Source organism: Dermacentor variabilis, chromosome 4 (assembly GCF_050947875.1).
Source record: "Dermacentor variabilis isolate Ectoservices chromosome 4, ASM5094787v1, whole genome shotgun sequence".
NCBI lineage: Eukaryota > Metazoa > Arthropoda > Arachnida > Ixodida > Ixodidae > Dermacentor > Dermacentor variabilis.
Genome location: NC_134571.1, coordinates 38,658,112 through 38,680,501, shown reverse-complemented (window position 1 = coordinate 38,680,501; position 22,390 = coordinate 38,658,112). Strand labels below are relative to the sequence as shown.

At 43.0% G+C, this 22,390-nt stretch overlaps 1 protein-coding gene and 1 long non-coding RNA gene across 6 annotated transcripts in view; both read right to left on the bottom strand.

Annotated features, from left to right (window-relative positions):
• Positions 1-2,110: 2,110 nt before the first annotated feature.
• On the bottom strand, positions 2,111-13,515 carry LOC142578961 (uncharacterized). Of its 3 annotated transcripts, none has more exons than XR_012827338.1 (3): positions 13,389-13,515; positions 3,869-3,934; positions 2,111-3,537 (listed from the first exon to the last, which is right to left on the bottom strand). It is a non-coding gene; the product is annotated as an uncharacterized LOC142578961 (long non-coding RNA). The 3 variants fall into 3 exon arrangements; XR_012827339.1 differs by having other exon boundaries at positions 2,111-3,028; XR_012827340.1 differs by lacking the exon at positions 13,389-13,515 and adding an exon at positions 6,316-6,640 and having other exon boundaries at positions 2,111-3,028.
• Positions 13,516-13,832: 317 nt separating this feature from the next.
• LOC142578958 (protein cycle-like) overlaps positions 13,833-22,390 on the bottom strand; it is a 44,961-nt gene continuing 36,403 nt past the window's right edge. For all 3 annotated transcript variants that reach the window (XM_075688698.1, XM_075688699.1, XM_075688700.1), the window contains exon 10: positions 13,833-21,347. In XM_075688698.1, the coding sequence (XP_075544813.1) occupies positions 21,289-21,347 (59 nt within the window). In that variant the 3' untranslated portion in view covers positions 13,833-21,288. The remainder of the gene's footprint in view (positions 21,348-22,390) is intronic.

Genomic DNA, 22,390 nt, shown 5'->3' with positions numbered 1-22,390 from the left:
TAATATGGGAAATTGGAAGAGTTGGTTCGTAGTCTGTGGTCCGTGGTTCGCGTCTGAGTCGGCGCTGTAGTGTGTTCCCTTGCATCCCTTTTGTCCACATCTGTTGCGCTGTAGCTACCGTAATTCCTAAATTGTGAACAATTACTTTCATGCACTGGCATGCTTACAGTGCAGTCTATTTTCTTGTCTCTCTTATTGCATCAGACCGTTTCTCATGTTGAACTTCACCAAAGAACAAAAATATATTACCTATTCTGTTTGATGCTGTGCTTCATGTGTAATAACACTCGTAACAAAATTTTAATTGCCCTTTCAATAATTTCTATTTCAATGCATATAAATGTTAACTTTAGCTTTCTTGGATGTGTTTGTTTTCAGTTATCAAAACAGTTGCGCAGCCACTAAGGTGAATTGCCTGGACATATTACAGTATGCTAAACTCGCGGACAACTTTCTGTGGCAGCAAAGAGAAATGCTGTGGAGGTGAAACAGGCACAAGCAATAGCAAGCCTGAAAAAAAAAAAATTCCACATTCTAATTCATGTTAGTTTAAGTTGGGGACTAGAAAACATAACACAGCTTATTTTTATTTTTTTTTATTTAACAATACTGTAGGCCTTTGCACAGGCCCAAACAGGAAGTGGATTGTACAATATACACACACGAGCATGGGAAAAACAGGAAAAAAGAAAAACAAAAAAATATATAAAGCAAAAAAAAGAATGCCATACAACAGCACTGGTATACAACGCAAGACACCCTTTTTTTTGTTTCACATGAATCAGGGAAAAGGTACTCAAAACAATTGCAATATTTGTCGTATAATATTCTTGTAGTTATTGTGGATCTATATAACACCACTACTCAGCACATTGCAATATTTACATTTGAAATGCAATCACACGTGCACTAGTGTCCAGTCAATCAACCAACGCATTACCTTTAAACTATGCGCTCAACTACTTTCATGAACAGCCAAAATATGACTCCAATTTTGCGACAAAGCCATCCACAGAATCTGAGTCTACAATTTCCTTTGGTAACGAATTCCAGATTTCAATTGCCCATATACAACAGCAAAATAAGACAGTGTTAAATTTGACATATTTTTCTGCTTTTCTCTAACAAATGCATTGAGCAAATGCAAAACTGTTGCATGTGAGAGCTACAGTGATTCAATGTCAGTTCCAAGAAACCAAAAGCACTGTCAAACGCTGCCAGAATTGTTGGTGCAGTAGGACATGCACGGAAGACCTGCCCCTGTAGCTTTCTCTTCACTGCCACAGAAAGTCGTCCATGAGTGTAATTGCTGTATAGTGGTGCGTTCAATGGGAACTAAGTACTATTTCTTCCTGTTATTTATTTTTGTTGTGAAGGATGTTGTATGCATATTTTACTATGTTTTTACTGTAAGCTATTTACATTTTGCAAATAAAATGCATCTCTAAACCTTCACGTGACATTACATGCACACATTGCCTTGCACCACAGCAAATGAGTTTACCTGACACTGAGATGAGAAGGAAATGCTCTTTTAAAGCTTTTATTTCAGCCTAATAGCTAACCAGGCCGACACAGCATCAGTGGTACACAAGCAATTACAGTCGAGCCCGCTTATAACGAACCTGAGCATTACGTGGCACCTGTTTGCCATACCCCGAAGTTCGTAGTAAGTGGACGACAGCTTAAAAAGAAGAAAAAAACAAATGTGGCTAGTCAAAACACAAAATTGATTTATTTGCAAAGAAGTTTGTGACGCTCATCTGTTTCTGTAGTGCAGATCCGATGAGGGCGGTCTCTAGTTTATTAAAAGCAAAAGCGTGCTTTTTGCCGAGGCCCTTGGTAGAGACAAGTTGCTAGAGGCTCTCTGTGTAGCCCATTGCTACAGGCATGCTTATGGGTGCTGGCTCCAAAGTTTCATCGTCATCCGATTCCTCCGCATCGCTGTCCACCCGCACTTCGCAAGCAATGCCCTCATTCGTGCACTGTCCTGCAATATCAGCATCTTCATCAGCAGAAATAAAGTCATCCCAACCAGTAGCCTCCCATATCGGAGTCGACGATGTGCTGCCACAAATCACCGCTGGACCGATCATGTTCAGAAGCATCAGGCACTGCGTTGATGAAGCTGGCCTTGCAGAAACAGTTCCGCACGCAAGCGGCCGTCACCTCTGACCAAGCTGCCTCCACCATCTCAATGGCTAAATACAGTGAAACTCGAAGCAGCAAGTTGACAACCGGGTGGTCAACAGCGATGAACAAGTGCTCCACAATGCGGCGCCTATACGATGCCTTAAATGCGCGTATTATGCCCAAATCGAGCATAAAGTGAAGTGGTATTGGGCGGCAGGAGAAGTGGAGTAAATTCTGTCAGAGAAGTTTGCACGTTGTGTGCTGAGCAGTTGCCGAGCACAAGCAGCATGCGCCTTCCTTGCCTCTGCATGTCGCGGTTAAACTCGCTCAGCCACTGCGCAAATAAATTGCGTGTCATCCACGTCTTAGTACTGTGCCTGTAGCCACAGGTACACAGCTCCGAAAGCAACGCACCATCTTTGATTTTCCTGTTACAAAGGGCACGTGCTGGTCGCTGCCATCCATATTATTGCACAGAAGTACTGTAATGCGCACAATCGTCGAGATGATTGATTTAGACATGTTGTACTTCTTCACCAACTCGCAGTTTTTAGCACCTTGAGACACTTCCTTCAAAATTGCTTGCTTCGTTGCCATGTTCAGTGCTGTTCATTTCGTGACCACTGCAGGCACAGCATTCCTATCCGCCATCCTGAATTACAACTCGGGCCTGAATAGAACGATGCGAGGAAGCATGGAAACTAGTGTGGAGAGGCCTGCTTCATGGTAACAGCCAGAAAACAAAACTGTGAGCTTTAGCCACCGCCATAGCGCATGTGCCGTGACAGCGAGGGAGTGCAAGAAAGAATTAGGAGAGGGGAGCAGAGTTGAGAGGACGGGTGAGAGGGCGATCTTGGAAGCCACTTGCCAACGCTTGTGGGTAGTGCGTGACGACCTGCAAAGGGTAGAGGGGCACGAAACAGATAATTCACCTCCGAGGAGGCTTGGGAAGCACAGGAGTCGGAGGTTGTCATTATTTCGCATCGCGGCAGCGGGTTTATGCCGTCAGTTCGCTGTAACTGATTGGCAGGGCTCTAAAACGTTCATTATAAGTGTGATCTTATGCCATTAAAATAAATTATATTTTGACGGTTGCATGGCTCTCGTTTGTTTTAAGAGAAAGTTCTTCTTAAGTGGGGCTGTTATATCTGGGCTTGACTGTACTTTGATGCATGTTCAGTGGAGCATGCAGACTTCAATTCTGCCAGCATCGTGTGGGAATGCTGAATGTTAGTGCCATCTATTCCCTTCTACAGGCTATGCTGCTTGTGTGACATAAGCAGAGTGCGATCCAACAGGCATAGTCTTGATTGCGTGCAATAGTGGTGGGCTCCTTGCTTATGCTTCCTAGAGTTCTGCCATGTGTGTCCTGAATAGCACCTCTTCATGGTCAGTGTAGCAGCACTATAAAAAAAAGTTGCACCAGGAGCAGGGTTACCAGATTGCTTCAACCACAAATTGTTGAACCGGCCTTTGTGGCAGCCCAACAGTAGCCAAAACGAAAATTTTAAGTAGCCCTAAAGTAGCCAGAAATCTGTTTTTTTTTTTGTGACATGACTTGAGGCATAATAAATTAACTTCCCACAAAAAAATATACCTAATAATTTTTTTTGCAAAAAGCAGAAGCCCAGCATTTAACCAAAAGCTTGCTCTAGAGCCACTGAATAAGTCACTAAAAAGGTGCTAAATAAAATTTATTGTTCTTACAGAGGTATAATAAGTCAGGCTTACTCACTCCAACATTTTATTGTGGCTTTATCCAGAGTCGGGAGGAAGTTCCTTAAAGGGCGCCTCACCAGGCCTGGCCATTTTGAGTTGACAAGTGCAAAGCATAGAATGCACGATTATTTATTTATTAATACTGTCAACCCACAATACGTCATTACAGGAGTGGAACAAGTACAGAAAGAACATACAAAGCGTTACATTTCCTGGCAGGTAGTGGAACATCGTACATCAATGTTGATTTTCTAGGTACAAGAATATTCGTTCAGATGAAAACTTAGAGAAAACAGCAGTTACTAGGTATACAAGATCAAGAAAGTGTTGTACACAAAGGCACTCAAAGTGGCATACAAAGGTGATGCATAGAAAGACATACAAAGAGTGTGCAGACCCTAGCAAAAGTAACATGCGGTATGGATCAGAACATTGCACTTCTAATACTGTCTTCATAGTTGAGAAAATATTCTAACGAACGAACACTTTCTGGAAGACGCACTATAGAGGCATACTCATGAACAAATTAAGGTCACAGGGGACAAATTATGTAAAATATGTAGTCTTAACTTTTTCCTGAAATTCACCTATTGATGATAGTTTCACTATAGTGTCTGGTAGCCCTAGGGAAAAAACTAAAATTAAAAGAATCAATAAAGACAGGGGGAGGGGGAATGTAGATACTGTGTCTGTGCCTAAAATAGCTGTCTTGTTGGATGATAAAGTAATCATTTTTATTTATGCTAACGAGATCATGAATAACAAGAAAGAGACATTTTAGTCTTTTGAGGATAGTTCTAGATTATAGAGAGGGTAGATTGGCAATTTTGTTAATTGCCAATCTACGTGCTGCCGATACTTATAAAAAAAAAAAACTTAAAGCGAGGCGTTGAATTTTATCAAATTTAGATTTATTCTAGGACCCTTACACGGTAAGTGTAAGGGTCCCATATTATTTTGGCGTACTCCAAGATTTGTCTAATTAACGTTTTTGTATGCCAGAATTTTTATTTCAGGAGTTGCGCTGTGAATGCGTCTTCTTAAGGACCATAGTGCATTGCGTGACTTGGTACACACGTCATCGGTATGAACATTCCATCTTAAGCCGGACGAAATAGTAACACCAAGATATTTATGAGCGGAAACCCTTGTTAAAATAGTGTTCTCAATGGAGTACGCATAAAACAGAGGTTTCTTTTTTCTTGTAACCGTCATGACAACAGTTCTTTTTGGGTTTAATACCATTTGCCGTGTGTCACACCATAATGCAAAAAAGAGGTGAGGCGTGCAGACAGGACACAGGAGTAGAGAAGTGGACAACACAAACGCCGACTATCAACTCAAGGGAGCACTGAGGCAAAAAAAGAAAGAAGACACAAAACTCATCTGCGCAAGCTCGGGAATGGTATCACCACGTGTCAGTCGGGTACATGTGCCGGTCTACGTGAGAGATAACTGTTAAGGCACTTAATCTCTTCCTTATGTAAGGTAATCGAAGGCTGACTCACGCATGCACTTCCACCATTATAGATATACCACGCCTCTACCATAAGACACGTATCTTCATTCTTATGTCTGTACAATATCGCGCATTCATCTAACTGTGGCGTGCAGTTACAATCTTGACAATGTAGGGAAAGATTAGATGGCAATCCACCGGTTAACGACCTTTTGTTCCATTAGCCTCTGACTGATACACTGTCCCGTTTGCCCTACGTAGAACTGGCCACAGCCAAGGGGAATTTTATAAACCACACCCATACGACAGTCAGTAAAACTGTTGTTCTTATTGTGCTTCGCTGGACAAATATCTGTTCTTTTCTTGCCTTTTAGCTGCTCCTTTTTCCTCTAAATGGTAGGGGAAAAAAAACTGTTAGGAGAGTGCACTTTGTCTAAAGTATTATTCTTAAAGTTAGTGCAAGGCGAGGGGTTGACATATCTCCAGAATTTACTAGGAGCATTCTTGAGGAATGATACCAAGGTAGTGTTGAAGAAGTTAGTTTTTGAATCTTTAATAAGCTGCTTGAATTCCTGGCTCATATTCTTGATAACATTAATGGAATGTGGGCTACCAGACTGTCCAAGCACCTAATGCCTTCGCTTCAATCTTCTTTTTGCATGAATAATGCCTTTGGTTATCCATGGATTTCATTTTCTAGTGTTCTTAAGACGGTGAGGAACATAGCACTTTATGCAACGTTGAGCCACATTGGAAAAATGATCCCAGAGTTTGTCAACGCTCTCACCAGGATGGTGCATAGTAATGAAGTCATCAAATGATAAGGCAAGGTGATCTAATATGCATACATCATTAGCATCTTTAAAATTTGGGATCAGTTTTCGCAAGCGGACCTCCGAGATCCTTGCATCAAGTCTAAAGCATGTGATAACCAGTTTGTGGTCAGATCGTATCTTCAAGGTACTGCGTCGCTATGTGCCGCGGAAAGATCTGAAATTTCAAACCGAACACCACCGTCCCTTCTCGTCGCGGCCACCGTGCTCCAAGCCAGAGGATGACATACTCTTGTAGGTGCGCCTACGTACTGGTGTCTGCAGCAGGGGGTGAATCTCCACATGGCTGCCATTGGCTGTTTCCGAGCAGACGCTCTTTCGACGCTAGCGCTAAGGTCCCCTTCAGTTACGGCCCTAACCGCAGGGCGACACGTTTGTTTACGTTGTCATGGCAACAGGAACAGCAGCCGCGCGGCGCCTCCTCTCGCAAACGTTTTTCTTTTTGTTTTTATCATGCCAACCCGCTTCGCTCCCTTTCCCCTATGCCGTGCGTGCCGTTTACCTATTTTTTTTTTTTTTTTGCCTGTACGCGGCGCGTTTTTTTTTTCTTTTCTTTTTTTCTTTTCTCTTTTTTTTTTAATCGCGCGCGCGTGCTACGGCGCACCGGCTCGCAAGCAATGCGCGCGCTACGCCGCGCATTGGCATTGCTTGCGAGCCGGCGCGTGTTGCGCCGTGGGCTATGCGTTGGCAGAGAGAGAGAGAGAAACAACTTTAGTGGTCCATTATGAAATGAAACGCGTTAAGCGTCTGATGGGGTGGCTCCCTCTTCGCGGGCTCCATATACTTGCAGGGCGGCCTGGCCCCTGTGGATCAGTCGGAGCTGGTCTTCCAGGGCGGGGCTGGACAGCATGATCTCCCATCGCTCGTAAAGGGTGGGGATAGCAGGGGGAATAGTTATGGGTATAGGTGGGGGGTGGTCTATGGAAAAATTGCACTCTCCTATGACGTACCGAAGGGTGCCTAATGCATTGCAGTGACACACACGCAGTCTTGGCCATACTTATAAATTATACCAGCATGTGCCGGGACATAAAATTCCACTTCCAACACAACAGATCTTTGGTCTCGCTTTATTGACTTCGTTTCCGAAAACAGATTTTTCTTATAACGTACGTGGCGGTGATACACGCTCAAAAAATGAGCAGAAGTGAAAGGTGCATGACATATACAAGAGTACTAAACACAAAAGTTCAGACAATGAAATAACAAAAGAAGCGCCAGAAAACGCGAAGGCCGTTTCATGTACGCACATACAATTTTTTTTCATATAACGCCCTCAAGACCGAAATGTAGACGAGCTTCTGATATATGCACTAAGATATTGCACAAAACTGGACGACATGTATGAAATAGTTATGACAACTATAGAAAGGAAAAACTCGCTGGTAATGGCAAAAACAATGACACGCAAAATACCTAAAAATAGAATAAAATGCTAACATTGTTTGATTGACAGCCAATTAATATACCAAAAAGAGAGCTTATAAACCTGCACGAAAGTATATGAAATGCGTGACATGTTCATTACTACTGAACAAATTGAAAAAGACATGGCAGAACAAAAATAACGTTGTACTAAAAACTGAAATACACATTATCACATTATTTTGCACTTGGCCCCAACTTGAGTAACGGTGGCAAGGGGAACAGAAGGTAGTCGGCTTTTGCAGCAGCACATATAAAACATTCGCAGAAAGGCCTATTCCTCAATCAAAGGCCAGGTAAATATGCCAACACGACTTTTCTTTCGACCCGAATGCATTGCTCAGCCATAAAATTACGTCACTTAAGGCACTAAGTCGTACCTACTGGGCACTCCTTTGTATAATAAACACGAACTGCAAGAAATCTGCATGCAGGACACTTGCAATGCTCATGCTTTCCAGAAGAAAAAAAAAGCGTATCATGCCTACACATGAAGGTTCGCGCGGTTTTGCCATCGGCGATTAATGAGATAGTGCACAAACACGAGCAGTAATTTTTCAGCTGTTAGTACGTTTGTAGTACGTGACGCACAGAAAAAGCACTGAGGGCGGTATGGAAAGCTGGGCAAGTTATTGAAGTTGCAGAATGAGACTTGGCACAGAAAAACACAAGTCATAGCCCAGGTGACAATGAGGAGATACATCTAATTGTCAGCTTTCTCTACCAGCAAGACGCAAGTGTAGCACAATCGAGGCGCAACGACGTCCGGAGCCTCGTGGAGCACACAGATGGACAGGGCCGTGTTCGTGTACAGGTGCCGACAAAAGCGGTTTACTCCACGCAGCGGGAGCCGGAGCAGCGGCACACTAGGGTGCCTCGATGTCCTCCTCGCCTGCGCGCGGGAGAGGAGTACGTCCACTTTCGGCTAACCCGCTTGCGGAAAAAGGTATTCATTATCTGCATATTATTCTGTTCTGCAAACTCTACTAATAACTCTCCTCTGCTATTCCTAGAGCCTGTGCCATATTCCCCCACTGACTTGTCTCCAGCCTGCTTAATTCTTGCCTACCCTGGCATTGAAGTCGCCCATCAGTATAGTGTATTTTGATTTGACTTTACCCATCGCCGATTCCACGTCTTCATTAAAGCTTTCGACTTCCTGGTCATCATGACTGCATGTAGGGGATAGACTTGTACCACCTTCAATTCGTACCTCTTATTAAGTTTTACAACAAGACCTGCCACCCTCTCGTTAATGCTATGGATCGAATTACTGTACGTTACCAGCTATTTCCTTATTAATCAGGAATCCGACTCCTAGTTCTCGTCTGTCCGCTTAGCCCCGGTAGCACAGTACGTGCCCGCACTGTATATGCTTCTTTTGTCCTCCTAACCTCACTGAGCCCTATTATATCCCATTTACTACCCTCTAATTCCTCCAATAACCACTGCTAGACTCGCCTCACTAGATAACGTTCTAACGTTAAACGTTGCCAGGTTCAGATTCCAGCCAGCCAATAGGTGCCCTTTATTATCGACAGGCATGATCCCAGACGCTGCCTGTAGATGGCGTTACGATGCAGTTTGCCATTGCTCCGGCTCCCGCTGCGTGGAGTATAGCACTTTTGCCGGCGCCTGTACATGCGCCTTCTGATGTCCTTGGGTCTGCGCGCTCACCTGTTGTCATTAGGCACCCGGAACAACCTTGCCGGGCTTGTTCTTGAGGTATTTGTGCACCACTGCATGATGCACGAGTGGTAAGAGTCGTGAAACGGGTAAAACATCGCGGAGCACAAGCACACAGCTACCGAGGACCACGAAACTGACGAAACTACCCACGCCGGTCAACGCACAGCAGCGCACGCTGCAGATAACGAAACATGAAACGTCATGCAGCGGGCTAAACTGGCGCCGGGCCGGCGGGGCCGCACGGCGCGCGCGTGCGGAGACAGTCGAAGGTGAGGGAGTTGCGTGGAAGTAACAAGGGAGGGCGAGGGGAGAGGATTTGGGGGGGAAGGGCTCAGCCACCTGGATTGGCGCGCGTGCGCGCGACAATCTACGCGGTCATGCAAGGGAAACGGATTTTCGGGTTCGCCCTCCTCATAGATGGCGCCAATTACCTCTGCCACCTACTGCTACCGAAACCGGGGAGTCTCCCCCCCCGCTGTCTGCAGTGTGGCATAACTCGTGGTGACACGTGGCTTGGAGAATTATTCAAGACAACATCTATTATCTGTGTAATCTGTTGCTTGAATTGACGAATTGAAGTTTAGAGAAATAATAAAACATATAAACGGAATGTTCGTGCGTTTTTTGTTTTGCTTCACACCGAAGCAAGAGATGTACTTCCACTTCATTTGCTCGTTCCCACGGTCGTGCGGTCACGTGCGCAGGTACCCAAACTGCGCCATTTAATTCTACCGTGTTCCGGTGCGTGTCATGCTCTGCGATCCGCTTGTTCTGCCTCAGTATTCGTGTAGCACTGAATTTTACTGCTAGTCATGTGTCCTTGTGCACAGCGCGCGAAATCGTGCGCTGTGTGAAATGATAACAGCTTGCGCACAGCGCCACTAGCGGAAGTACGCAGTGCCAGAAAAAGGCAAGGAGAAAAGAAGAGTGAAGGCAGGGCCCGTGACGTATGTGTCACACGATCCTCGAGGTCTGGCATGGGAGAACACAGGGAAGGAATTTCGCTTGCCGAGGCTAGACGGGACGAGTAGAGAGAGAGCCTGGCTATGCAGTGGCGCTCACGTCCTGAAATCGTGGGTTTGTGGCACTGAAATATTTATATGTCGGCTGTTAATGAGCCGACTTGAAAAAAATTTGCGGCAGAACACTCCCTAGATGGCACGTAACAACTTCCAGCTTATAAAAAAAATTTGATATTGGGCCTGGTTCTCCAGCAAACTGGGCACAGCACGTTCAGCATTACATGCATTGCTCCACTGGAGTGGTTTATCTGATTCCACTCCGTTGTGGCAAGCGCTACATTGGGCAAACTGGGTGCTGCGTCAATGACTGAATGAGAGAGTACCCAAATATTCTAAAAAAGAACACGACTGCGCACTTGTCTGCGCATTGCAGGTCTCGACCAGACTGTGAACCACTGTTTCTCTAATGTCAGGATGATAGGTAGAAGCAAGAAGAAAACTGCACATGAACTGTTTGAGGCCTCCCATATCCAAACCATAGGTCTAGCCTGCGTGAGTCAAACTACTGTTACGCTATATCATTCGGAATCGAGATTGCTAAGCATTTAGAAAGTGATAACAATGCCTTCCTTCAGCTGACTGGCATCCTTTGCGTGTTTTATGTGTTTGCACATGTGGATGTTTGTGTACACATACGATGCTCTGTTTTTGGAATAAACAGTTGCAAGTGCAGCATTACTCTTTCCTTTTGCCTCTCAGCGTTGTTTTTTCGAGTCTTTGTGCTAAAAAGTATAATAATTACAGACCACTGTAGATTACAACATCAAACAGTGTACTCTTTATTGTGATTGTCAATTTTTTTCCCTTATGCGTACTTCTCTTTCAACCATAGGTGAAATTGGATGCTGTTTCGTTATGCCAGCAGGTCTGCATTGGACGCTTTACAGAATGCACATTACACACACTACGTAAAGGCAGCTTCAAAAAGGGGATTAACCTCCAGATTCCTTTTTTTCATATCCAATTTGCATAATATGTGCAATATAAGCACACTTGTGGAGACCAGCTGTGTTCAACTGCGCATTCACTGTACAATTCACATATATTTCATACTTTCTTTAAGTACTAATCAGAGAAATTTTTGGGTCATGGCTTTATTTTTTTTGGATGTCGCATCAGTGCTGGGAAACACCGTGACATGGAGTGTAGGTTGGGTTACAAGCAAGAAAAGGCAGATGCATGTAATTACAGTGCTGACCATGGCAATAGGAAACCTTGGTCAATTTTGTTAAGGAAGTCTTTGAGGAGGTGAACAATACTGTGAAGATTTGGACTTCGAGTCAAAATAAATCCTGCTTTCCCATCGCCAGGACCTCAGCGAGACACATATAACCTAATTTTTACTTCTGACTTTGCTATTCACTACATTACAAATCTTCGTGGAAAACTTTTGAACTAAAATTTTTAAGAAAACATACAACATGGCTCTGAACAAACCGAATGCTTGTAGGAATTGTCATAATTGTGCCTATTACACTTGTAACCTCAGCACATGAATATTGCCTCGTCTTTCTGTCACTGCTGAAATCAATGGCACCACCGCCGCATCTGTGTGGTACAGAGCTTGTAGCAAAAAAAAAAAAAAAAAAAAAGAAAAAAGAAAAAAAAAAGAAGTAAAATTTGATTATGGGGTCTTATGCAAGCCAAGACCACAATTTGATTATGAGGCAAGCCGTAGTGGTAGGCTCTAGATAGCATAATTTTGACCATGTGTGTACCGTGCACCGAATGCACAGTACATGAGCGTTTTTGCTTTGCGTCCCCATCAAGATGCGGCTGCTGTGGCTGGGATCAACGCTGTGACCTTGAGCTCAGCAGTGCAATACTAAGCTTGCAGCAAATGAACACTAAAATGTACTTGGCTAAATTAGCAGCTGATATAACGTGAGGAAGGCGGGAGATGGAAATCCAAGACTATGAGCAAAATAAAAACAATGTAAAAGCAGGAGCCAACGTTTCGACAAGTGGACTTGTCTTTTTCAAGGCAACATATGCTTTCCTTGACATAGTATATGTAGGTAGGGTTCTTCTAAAGGGGAGAGGGGGTAAGGCAGTTGGGCGAGCCAACGACTGAAGGTGTGTTAGTGGCGAGGGTGTAAAATTGAAAAGAAAGGTGTGCTACTCAACCTCGGTAGAGGAATGTGAGGTCACACTGTGGGGGACGTCGGCCAGCTTCGGTTCCTTTTTTCATGTAACTGGCCTGGACGACATGGGGCGGGGGGATTATCTGCTCCACTGTAGGTCAGAACAGATAATCCCTCCCCCTCCCCCTGTTGCCCAGGCCCCTTCCATGAATAAAGGAACCTACAGTGACATGTCAACCGGCTGACACACTGCGTGACCTCACATTCTTCCACTGACGTTGAGTAGCACACCTTTCTTCAATTCTACACCATCGCCGCTAACATGCCTTCTGTCATTGCCTCTCCCACCTGCCTTACCCCTTCACCCCTTTAGAATAAGCGTACCTATATGTATTGTGCCGATGAAAGCATATGTCGCGTTGAAAAAGACAAGTCCACTTATCGAAATGTTGGCCGCTACTTTTACCTTGTTCTCATTTAGCTCATCATCTTGCATTTAGCATAACCTCACGTAATGTCATTCATTGTGGTGTGCCTTTGCAAGACTTATCTCGAACTCTGCTAAAGGCACCGAGTAATGCTCCTGTGCACACAAGGTTTTCCAAATGAAAATGCTGCTGCATTTACGATAGCCTCATGCAATGCAATTCTACTGCCCTTCCACATGACGTAACTCATTCCACACCCATAACCTGAAAGTTCGTAAACGCGTTTGAAGAAACATTAAAGGCAGGAAAAAAAAAAAAAAAAAAAAAAACTTGCCGTCCCGACTTTGCGAAAGTGGATGGCCAGCGAAGCTGTTAGAAAACCCCTCAAATGCTGTCGATGGGGATATGAAAGGTTTTATTGCTCTGCCTAGTCTTAGCACGACACCATTATTGACCATTACGATTTTGCACTCTTTGATGCTCATCGTATTCATGCTGCTCTGGGCGTGGTCTACCTATAGCGGTCTTGCAATGAAATCGAATGAGTTACTAGAAAGGTCTCCCTTTTATATATAAAGTTTGGCGACGTCACTCACCGATGCGTATGCTGCTGTTGCCCCTTTCCTATCAGAGCAGCTTATGCAACTGTAACCTATACTGGAAACACATGCAGAGCCCTGCTATCTGTATGTTGTATAGATACAAAATAAAGTTCAAAGTTCAGTTCAGAGAAGGAACGTGCCTCGCATTGTTCACAGACGCCTTACCATCCATCATGCGGTTTTGACACTTGTTTGTGCTTTTCTTTATTGAAATGAATGCCGAGCCTTGTGTTGTCTGCCTGATTCCAAAGGAGATATGCACTTTTTTTCGGTTTAATTCCCGTTTTTTGCTGATGGACATAAAAAATCTCGACCAACTAGAGGCTAACAGCTTTGCTTTAAAATCAACTTCTCAGAGTTGGGAAGCACCAGTTTTGCCGAAAACAGAGCTTTGCTAATTGAGAAACCATAAACACGACAGCATTGTCACCACCACAATGAATATGTCAAACCAGCTTTATTTTAACAGTCTTCAGTCCTGTTATAAAGTGACAAAAATTAAATATGGGGTTTCACATGCCAAAACCACGATCTGACTGAGGCATGCCGTAGTGGGGGCTCTGGAATAATTTTAACCACCTGAGGATCTTAACGTGCACCTAAATATAAGTACACCAGCATCTTTGTATTTCACCCCCATCGAAATGCAGCTGCGGCAGCCGGGATGAACCTTCCACTTGAGGTCAGCAGCACAACACCGTAGCCAATATAAGCTACCGCGACAGGTCAAAGTGATAACTAGAAGTCAACAACAATGGATTTGAACATGAAAGGAAATGCATATGGCAAATTCTATTGGCTTTTTCTACAGGACCACTCAAGAGGCCCCCTCTTCACATCAGTCCATTTAGTGAAGTTTGGTATCCTTCCTGTAAACCCTACGAGTCGCTGCAGGCAGTAGTACTTACATAGTCCAGCATGACCTCTGCGATTGCCAGCAAGTAGCAGAAATATCTCTTTTCACTGGCAATCCGATGTCCTCAGTTTGCAGCTTTCTCAGCGATTAAGTAATCACTTAGTAGAGTGCAGTGCTATTTTTACAACTCTAGCTTAATATTAGCACATATTGTCCCTCTTACATTGCTGGTATTGGCACCACCCTTTGAGATCACTCGCTGCAAATGACTCAATCACATTGTTTTGCACTCAATAGGCATAATGTCTTTTAAATGCAACGTATACAAACAGGTTACGTTGGCATGCTGCTTGCCTAAAAAATGAGCAATGAAACAAAGCAATGGATGGGCAATCAAGACGTGTGTCTCGTGGGTTTGTGCAACATGTGCTATTTCAGTAATGGCAACCACTGGGACTGTTCTAGTGCTTCCGATATGAGGGCGATCCGGAAAGTCTTTGCCCTTAAGTTTTTATTACTGGAAATAACGTACATGCAGGTAATTACATATATACACACTATTTTACATACCTTACACTATTTCTTCATGGTCCCCACACCGGTTCAGACATTTGCCCCATCGCAGCACTAAATCCGAGACGCTCGTGGTAGAATTCACGCCACGTGGCCTCCCCGAACGCTCATTGTCATGCAAGTCGTCACGGCCTTTTGCAAACTCTCAAAGCAAGACACCTTTCCCCATACGTGGGCTGCATTTCCCTGTAGATTTCGATGCACATTCGACCCTGGCTCATAGAAAACGAATTGCACTTCGCTGCTTGTGCGCCATGGATGTGTGAAGCACAACCACCATCTTCAACAACTGACACAAGTGCTGTGCCATGGAGCTACCAGCGGATAAGGCCGGACCAGTCCAAGAAAAGTCCACCGCCAGGGATGGATATGTTGTTTTCGCATTTACAGCCGTAGTTTGACCAAAAAAAAAAAAAAAAAACGGGGGCAAAGGCTTTCCGATTCGTCCGTGTATATGGTTACAACAGCTGTCTCTGTAAGTGGTCATGCTTAAACATTTCCTTTAACTGCTTTCCTGACACTCTAAGCAGTGTGGAAATGGACAAAGACTTTGGGAGAACACTGGAACAGATGTCTTTACAATGGATATCTTCCAACTTCCATGCTTCACCATCCTTACTTTCACAACTGACATGACTTATGCAGGTATACTGCAGTGCAAAGCAAACATAGCCTTGTGTGTAGAGAATGCCTTGTAAATCAGTGTTTATGCACTAGCATGCACACATACTTTGCGGTCCCTGACCAACAAATGCTTCCCACAGAGTCATTTCTGCATAGTGATGAACTGCTGTTCTAGTGGACATATTGTTAAAGGAGTACTAAAGTCATATTTTTGACTCGTTTCTTGCATTAAATGAACATCTGGGACTTCTAAAACCTAAAAATATACTTGCAAGCATCACAGCACCTTAATTTAATATAACAGCTTTTCTACAGCAAGTATCGCTTTCGTTTCTACTGTGTCATGATGTCATGATGCAGAAGGTAGTTGCATGGCAGCAGGACATTGTGATGTTTTAGCATTCACCCCGGCTCGCTCGTTCGTCTGTTATGCTGTTAATTTGACCTTACAAGTAGCAACATAGGAGGCAACTGAGCGAGCCAGTGTTTGTGTCGAAACATCAATGTCCTGCGCCCACATTTCTACCTTCTGTGTCACAACACAGTAGAAATGAGCCAGAAACTGGCTGTAGAAAACATTTTATTCGTTTACTTAAGGATGCTCCAAGGCATGCAGGTACTTTTCCTAGGGTACAGAGCAGTCTGAGGCATTCATTTAATGCAAGAGAATTTGTAGTTGGAAATATCACCATCAGTACTTCTTTAATAGAAACAATGATGTGTTCCTCACGGTCACTACATTTTCCGTCTTTCCAAGCGAACGTTGCAGCTTTACTCCGTCTAAAGCGGGAACTCCACAAGATGACACCAACACAGTCTCCTTCTAGTGTATATTTCTCGGGCAAACTAGTGTTGATATGCTGGTAGATATACAGTCAAGTAGACTGAAACAAAGAAGGCATGCTTTCACAACTGTTTGCACGCAATCATTCCACACAGGCATTCTGTCATTATGTGCTTGCAAGTGGAGGCTTCAGAAAAAAGGAAGCTACAGTAGCACCTCCAACACCCTGTAATCGCTACTGCTTCTGTTGCCAACATCCACTGCAGACAACACCTGTTGAGAGGGGGGTGCTTGTATCAAACATTCAAATAAATACACGTTTACCACCAATACAATGTTTTTCTGTAAATACAGGGTGTCTTTTTAAACTCTACAGAATTTTATAAAATCACTTGTGGCAGATTGCAGAATTGTAGACCTTGAGCTGGGTTACTAGAAGCAGTGGACACCACTAGCACGAGAAATCGACATGCATAATCGATTAATTAACAAAATGTAATAATAAATTAATTTTACGGAACACATTTTGCAATTTGCAAATTGTAGCTGCCGAGTTTGAAAGGCATATTCACTTGGAATGACTTCTAAGGATCGCACACGTTTTGAGATATGCATGTGAAACTTGATTTAAGACTACTATTGTTCTACTTAATTTTTTAACAAAGTGCCATTTTATACTACGAACCACAAAAGTAACTGAAATGTCCATGCATTTCATCGCATACTTTGGAAATTGATATCACGAAACTGGTGTCATCCTGGAAATTGCAATATGTGCCATAAAATAATAAAGAAATGTAATCGGCCATTTTTTGTTAGTTACTTGATTACACATTTCAATTTCACACACAAGTAATGTGCGCTTCAAGTAATCCAGCTGTGACTAAAATTATGCTGTCTGCCACAGGCAATCTTTTCCTTTAATGTATGGTCAAGAAAAAAAAAGGAAAAATGTATAATGTGCACACATGCGAAAATGCATGCATAACCTGTAGGAATGAACCCATACAACTTTCAAGTCTTAATAGAAACAACCTGACACCATTGGAGTGCAAAGAGCAAAGCTCTAGAAACAATCTTTCTTTTTGTATGTCGACTCATCACTGATTTCCCTGTTGCTTTCTGCTCAAATGTAGTGCAGCTTTACAGCAATTAGCAGCACACATTACATTACTCGCTTTCAGAGTTGTTTCATGGCAAGGCTTCACAGAAATGTGTGAACACTACACCCAACACCAAAGTTCAACTTACTCTTTCTCGCGCATTAATTTCTTGAACTCTTGTTTCAGGCTATATGGATGGAAAATTGGTATCTTCTCTACAGGAGGACAATGCAACTGTATTTGATAGTGTTGTTACAGGTCAGAACTCGCACTAACTAGCTTTTCATGGGATGCTTCCGAGCATACACATCAAGCTCACAACAACTACAGCCAACGACATACACTTTCTAAAGCTATGCCTCTGTAACGCGTCTGTAAAGACTAAGAGTTGAACAATGAAGCAACGCTGTCCAAATATCCCTAGCAAGAATGCTATGTAAATACAGTGGCAAGCTCCTTTGTGTGGGTAAAATTTCATTATTTGAATGTGTAGATACTTCCCTAAATGAACAACGTGGGCCCATCGCGCAAGAACATTTGGTCCCACAATTCGCCCCATGATTTGAGCCACTTCTAGCCTTAAGGCAATGTACGAACCAGTTAAAGCAACAATATTGTGGACGAAAAAGGCAACGGTACAAAATACCATGCTCCAGATGCGCTGACATTAATGGTGGAATCAGTAATAGCACAAAAGTGAGTGTGTGGTGTGTGGCACAATTAGGATAGAGGGCTTTAGCTTGGGCCGACTATACCTTTGCCATTTAAATGTCAGTAAGATGCAGAAATGCTCTCCCTGCTTAATGCTCTTACTAGGTTCAATTTAACAAATTAAAAAAAAAAACTGCTCCATTAGAAGTTGCATTATAGTGGTTGTCGGGAGCAGATTCTGATATAGGTCTTTAATTTGACAAGCAGCAAATATGAACTTTCAACCCAAGTTTTCCTGCTATTACAAGGTCCTTAAATGTTTCTAAGAAATTTGCTCTAAATCAGTAAAATGTTTTAAATATTGCACTCAAATTTACAACTCTCAATAAAAAAGGATACCGCAATTCTGTAAACTGTATCAATTACAGTGTGTAAAGCGGATGAATTCAATGCATTAAGTTGGGCTTTACATGAAACAGTTATTTCATTTATGCAAGTGTTGAAAAAAAATGAGAGTTATTCGCATCACAGGGCAAAGAATAATACATCAATATTGACCACTCTGCACATCCTAATGAGTGCAGCATACAGAATTGCAATGTTTGTTTTCATTGTGAAAGTATGGAGTTGTAAAACCTGCTTGTTAATTTTTTTCTTAAATTTTTAGTTTCCAGCAATTTAAAATTGATCCTTTTTTAAATGCAACAAGTTTTACTTAAAATTGTTTCAGGGCTTGCCAAATGAAAGCACTTCTGCATTTCCTATGCACATGAGAAGGGAGCTCAAGAGTTACAGCTTTCTTATAAATGGCGCAACTAGCGTTTTTGTACCAGTCGAAAAAAAGACTAACGATTTGCAGGAGCTCGTTAATAGCTTCATTATAAACTGGCGGTGCTATAAGCTGTAGCCTGATGAGGCCAAACGTGACTTGGAGGATGTCTCGCGACTGAGAGGACGTCTCGCAGCCTGTTCCTTTTGGAGCTATGAAACAGTTAAATTTAATAACCACAACATCATAACATTTCACACCTTCATGGCAGCCAATTTCACAATGTAAATGCCTCTGATATACTTGTACTGTTTGAATTTTTAACTAAGAAAAAAAAAAGCCTTTAAGTATGGTTTGGCATGAAAAACACATCCTTCAATATTACATGTATTCAGCAGAAAAACCATAACGTGACATTCCAAATGTTTTTCATTTGAACTACGCAGTGGCTGTCATATATCACAAAGGCATTTTATACACATTTAACATGCTTTCAACTAGACTTTACAAGAAAATTTGAGCCAGGTAACAAGTTGTGCCTTACAACCACACAGGCATGCTGCAAAAGGACATACAAATATGTTACAAGTGCAATATGAATACTCCATTTAAGAAAATTCCAAACATCAACATGTTTAAAAATTATAAGCCGCAAAAAGGTAACAGTATTTTGTAGAAGTTCCAGTGATGTAGCACCCTTCCAATGAGTGTACGCTACCCATAGTAAAAACGACTCACTACAGCTTCAAATCAAGCTACAAAGCTTCTGCTCACGTTTGTTTTAACACTTTCACTTATTAACACTTTCACGTAGCTTCCTCTGTGAAGGAGTGCTCGATAACAATTCAGCGATGACAGCTCAGCAGCGAGTAGTCGCAAACTGTCCTTTTGATATCTTGGCTACAAACTAACCCACCTCAAAAAACACTCATAAAAAATAGCCACATTTATTTTTCTCTCTTTCCTTCAAAATTGAAGAGTTCCTAGTGCTCCTCAAGTAACGATTGTGCCGCACAAGGCCCTTTAAGCAATGCCCGGCAGTGCTTGAGCCCTAAAATATAGAATAATCTAGAGAAGCTTGTCCTGCCATGTAAGAGCCTCAAACAACTTGTGAGTGAGGCATATCAATGGTTATTTGTCTTTTTAACATCTGCCCTCAACCAATCAAAAAAAAAAAAAAAAAAAAACGCTAACAAGCCTAAGGAGAAACAAACTTCCAGTGGCTCTACTGGACAACAATGCCGTGACGCCAAAAACACAAAAAAGATTGACGACCACAGCTTGCCTGGAACAAAGGCACACACCGTCACGATGCACAAGCACATTTACAAGCACTCTCCGATTGCACTAGAGACATGTATATTAAATATGTTGTCATGCATGCCCTTTTTGTACACAAAAACAGAACAGCTGGGTGAAGAAAAAGGTGGTAAAAAGGTGCTATCGGGAGAGGGAGAAGAGGGGTGTGATGATTTGCACTAAGTCCCGGTTCAAACTGGCAGCAACGCTGAATGTTGAAGTGTCCAGGCAATGGGGCTTGGGGGTGGGTGAAAGCTCAGACATACAGACATATCACCAAATTATGCTTTGCCTGCTGCCGCTCGCTAATTCATTGGTCATTCATTGCCAAACACTTTCTAACACCAAAGCCAGAGATCCTTGGTAAATGCAACCACAGGCTGATTTGAGCTTTGTCCAATGCTAAAACTACATTCAAAGACTACAACGCGAATCATTGAGCACTGGTAGTATATTATGTAGGCGTGTATATATATATATGTATGTATGTATATATATATATATATCTATCTATCTCTTGTTATCTTCCCAACAAGACAATATGAAAATAGCTCCTTCAAGGCTTTCATTTAAGGACTACACTTGACACTGCCATCCTGATGGAGATGATGGGTTGGTGTAAAAAAAAAATAATAATAAAAAAAAGGAAATCAATGGTGAAGCATGTGAGAAAGACTAGAATGTTCTGCACCGCAAAACAGGGAGTTGCACACATTGCTTTGGACAAAACAATTCTCACATTGCCTGTGCAGCAACAGATTTGAGGGAAAAAAAAAATACAGGAGCATTAACACTAAGAAAAAAAAAAAAAGTCCCAAAATGCGAACAAGAACAAGGCCAGGGAAAAAGAAATTGAAAAAAAAAAAATCTCACAATGCAACATACTGCCTGTTTCCCCCCAATGTCCTTGTCTCGACCGCTAGACCCCTTGAGGAGTATGGCGACAGGAGGCAGAGCACGGCGGTGGTGGCAGCTTCCAGATAGAGAGAGAAAGTACGTATGCCACCACCCACAGGAGTAGCAGAAGCAGCCTTGTTGCTTTGGTCCCTTCCACAGACCAGACTGCACACTGCACTGTATTGCACAGGCCATCAGTTTTCTTCTGTCCATGGCTGGTAAACAAACACAAGCACTGGCACACACTCCAGCGCTGCAGGCGTCTGCGACATCCTCGTGAAGTGTCCACACGTGCACGGGAGCAAGTCTGTACAGCACGTCTGTGTGTCCTTGTATCACTATGTGTCTTCACAGTCGTCGTCTTCGTCTTGCTGTACTGAGTCTTGAAAGGACGATTCTGGGGCATGGGGAGAAAAGGAACCACATGTCACACAATCCCTTCCTTCCTTCATGTACTGTATTTACTTGATTCTAACGCGCGCCCATTTCCCGTGACATAAAAAAAGAAAAGTCCTTTACAGTAGCTCGCACCTCATTCCTTCGTACAGAAATACAACTTTCTTTCGTTTGGAAAAAAACAGATTTACTCCCAATGGACTAAAGTTACGATAAATAAAAGGAAAGTCACAGTTTCGCCTGAAAGGCGAAGGATGACGATAGCAAATTAGTAGACAGCTATACGAAAAGTGAGGATAGTAGTTTTATCAACTGTATAAACTTTTAAACATTCGCTTACTAACTAAATTAACAGGCATAGTGTCACGCATGCACAAGCAAACATAAACATGGCTCATTCAATGACCACGGACAACTTTTACCTAAATGCTGGAGTGAGGAAGTGTGGTAGCAGGAGTGACCGAATTGACGTTTGTGCGGCCTCTCGCTTCAATGCGAACTTAGCGACGAGAACACGGCGCGGTGCCCCTAGATGCGTAGACTTCACAGATCGCTTTCAAGATTGGGGTCGCACGGCGCCGCCATACGTAGGAGTCGGCAGTGTAGAACGCCTCTCCTGTTTATGCCAATCCTGCACGCAAGTTTCGGGGACTCCGAACGCCCCTGATGCAGCCCGATTTCCATCTGTCTCCGCACACGTGATCGCTTTCTTTTCAATTGTGGCATCGTGGTGAACCCTTGGTGTGTCTTCGCGGTCGGCACTTACATGTTGATACAGCAAACAGAAAATGGAAAGCCGGACGGTGGACTAACGTAAGCACAAGTACTACAGCAAATGGAGGAAGCTACGGTAGCTAGACTTGAAGAGTCACTTGAGACAGCCGTATTGAAATGCAGGGTAATGCAGATTTATGGTCATAATCGATTCCAACACGCGCACTATTTTTGGACCCCTTTTATCGGAAAAAAAGTGCGCGTTAGATTCAAGTAAATACATTATGTTATTCTTGCGTGCACATGGAAGAGACCCTCACATGGATTTAT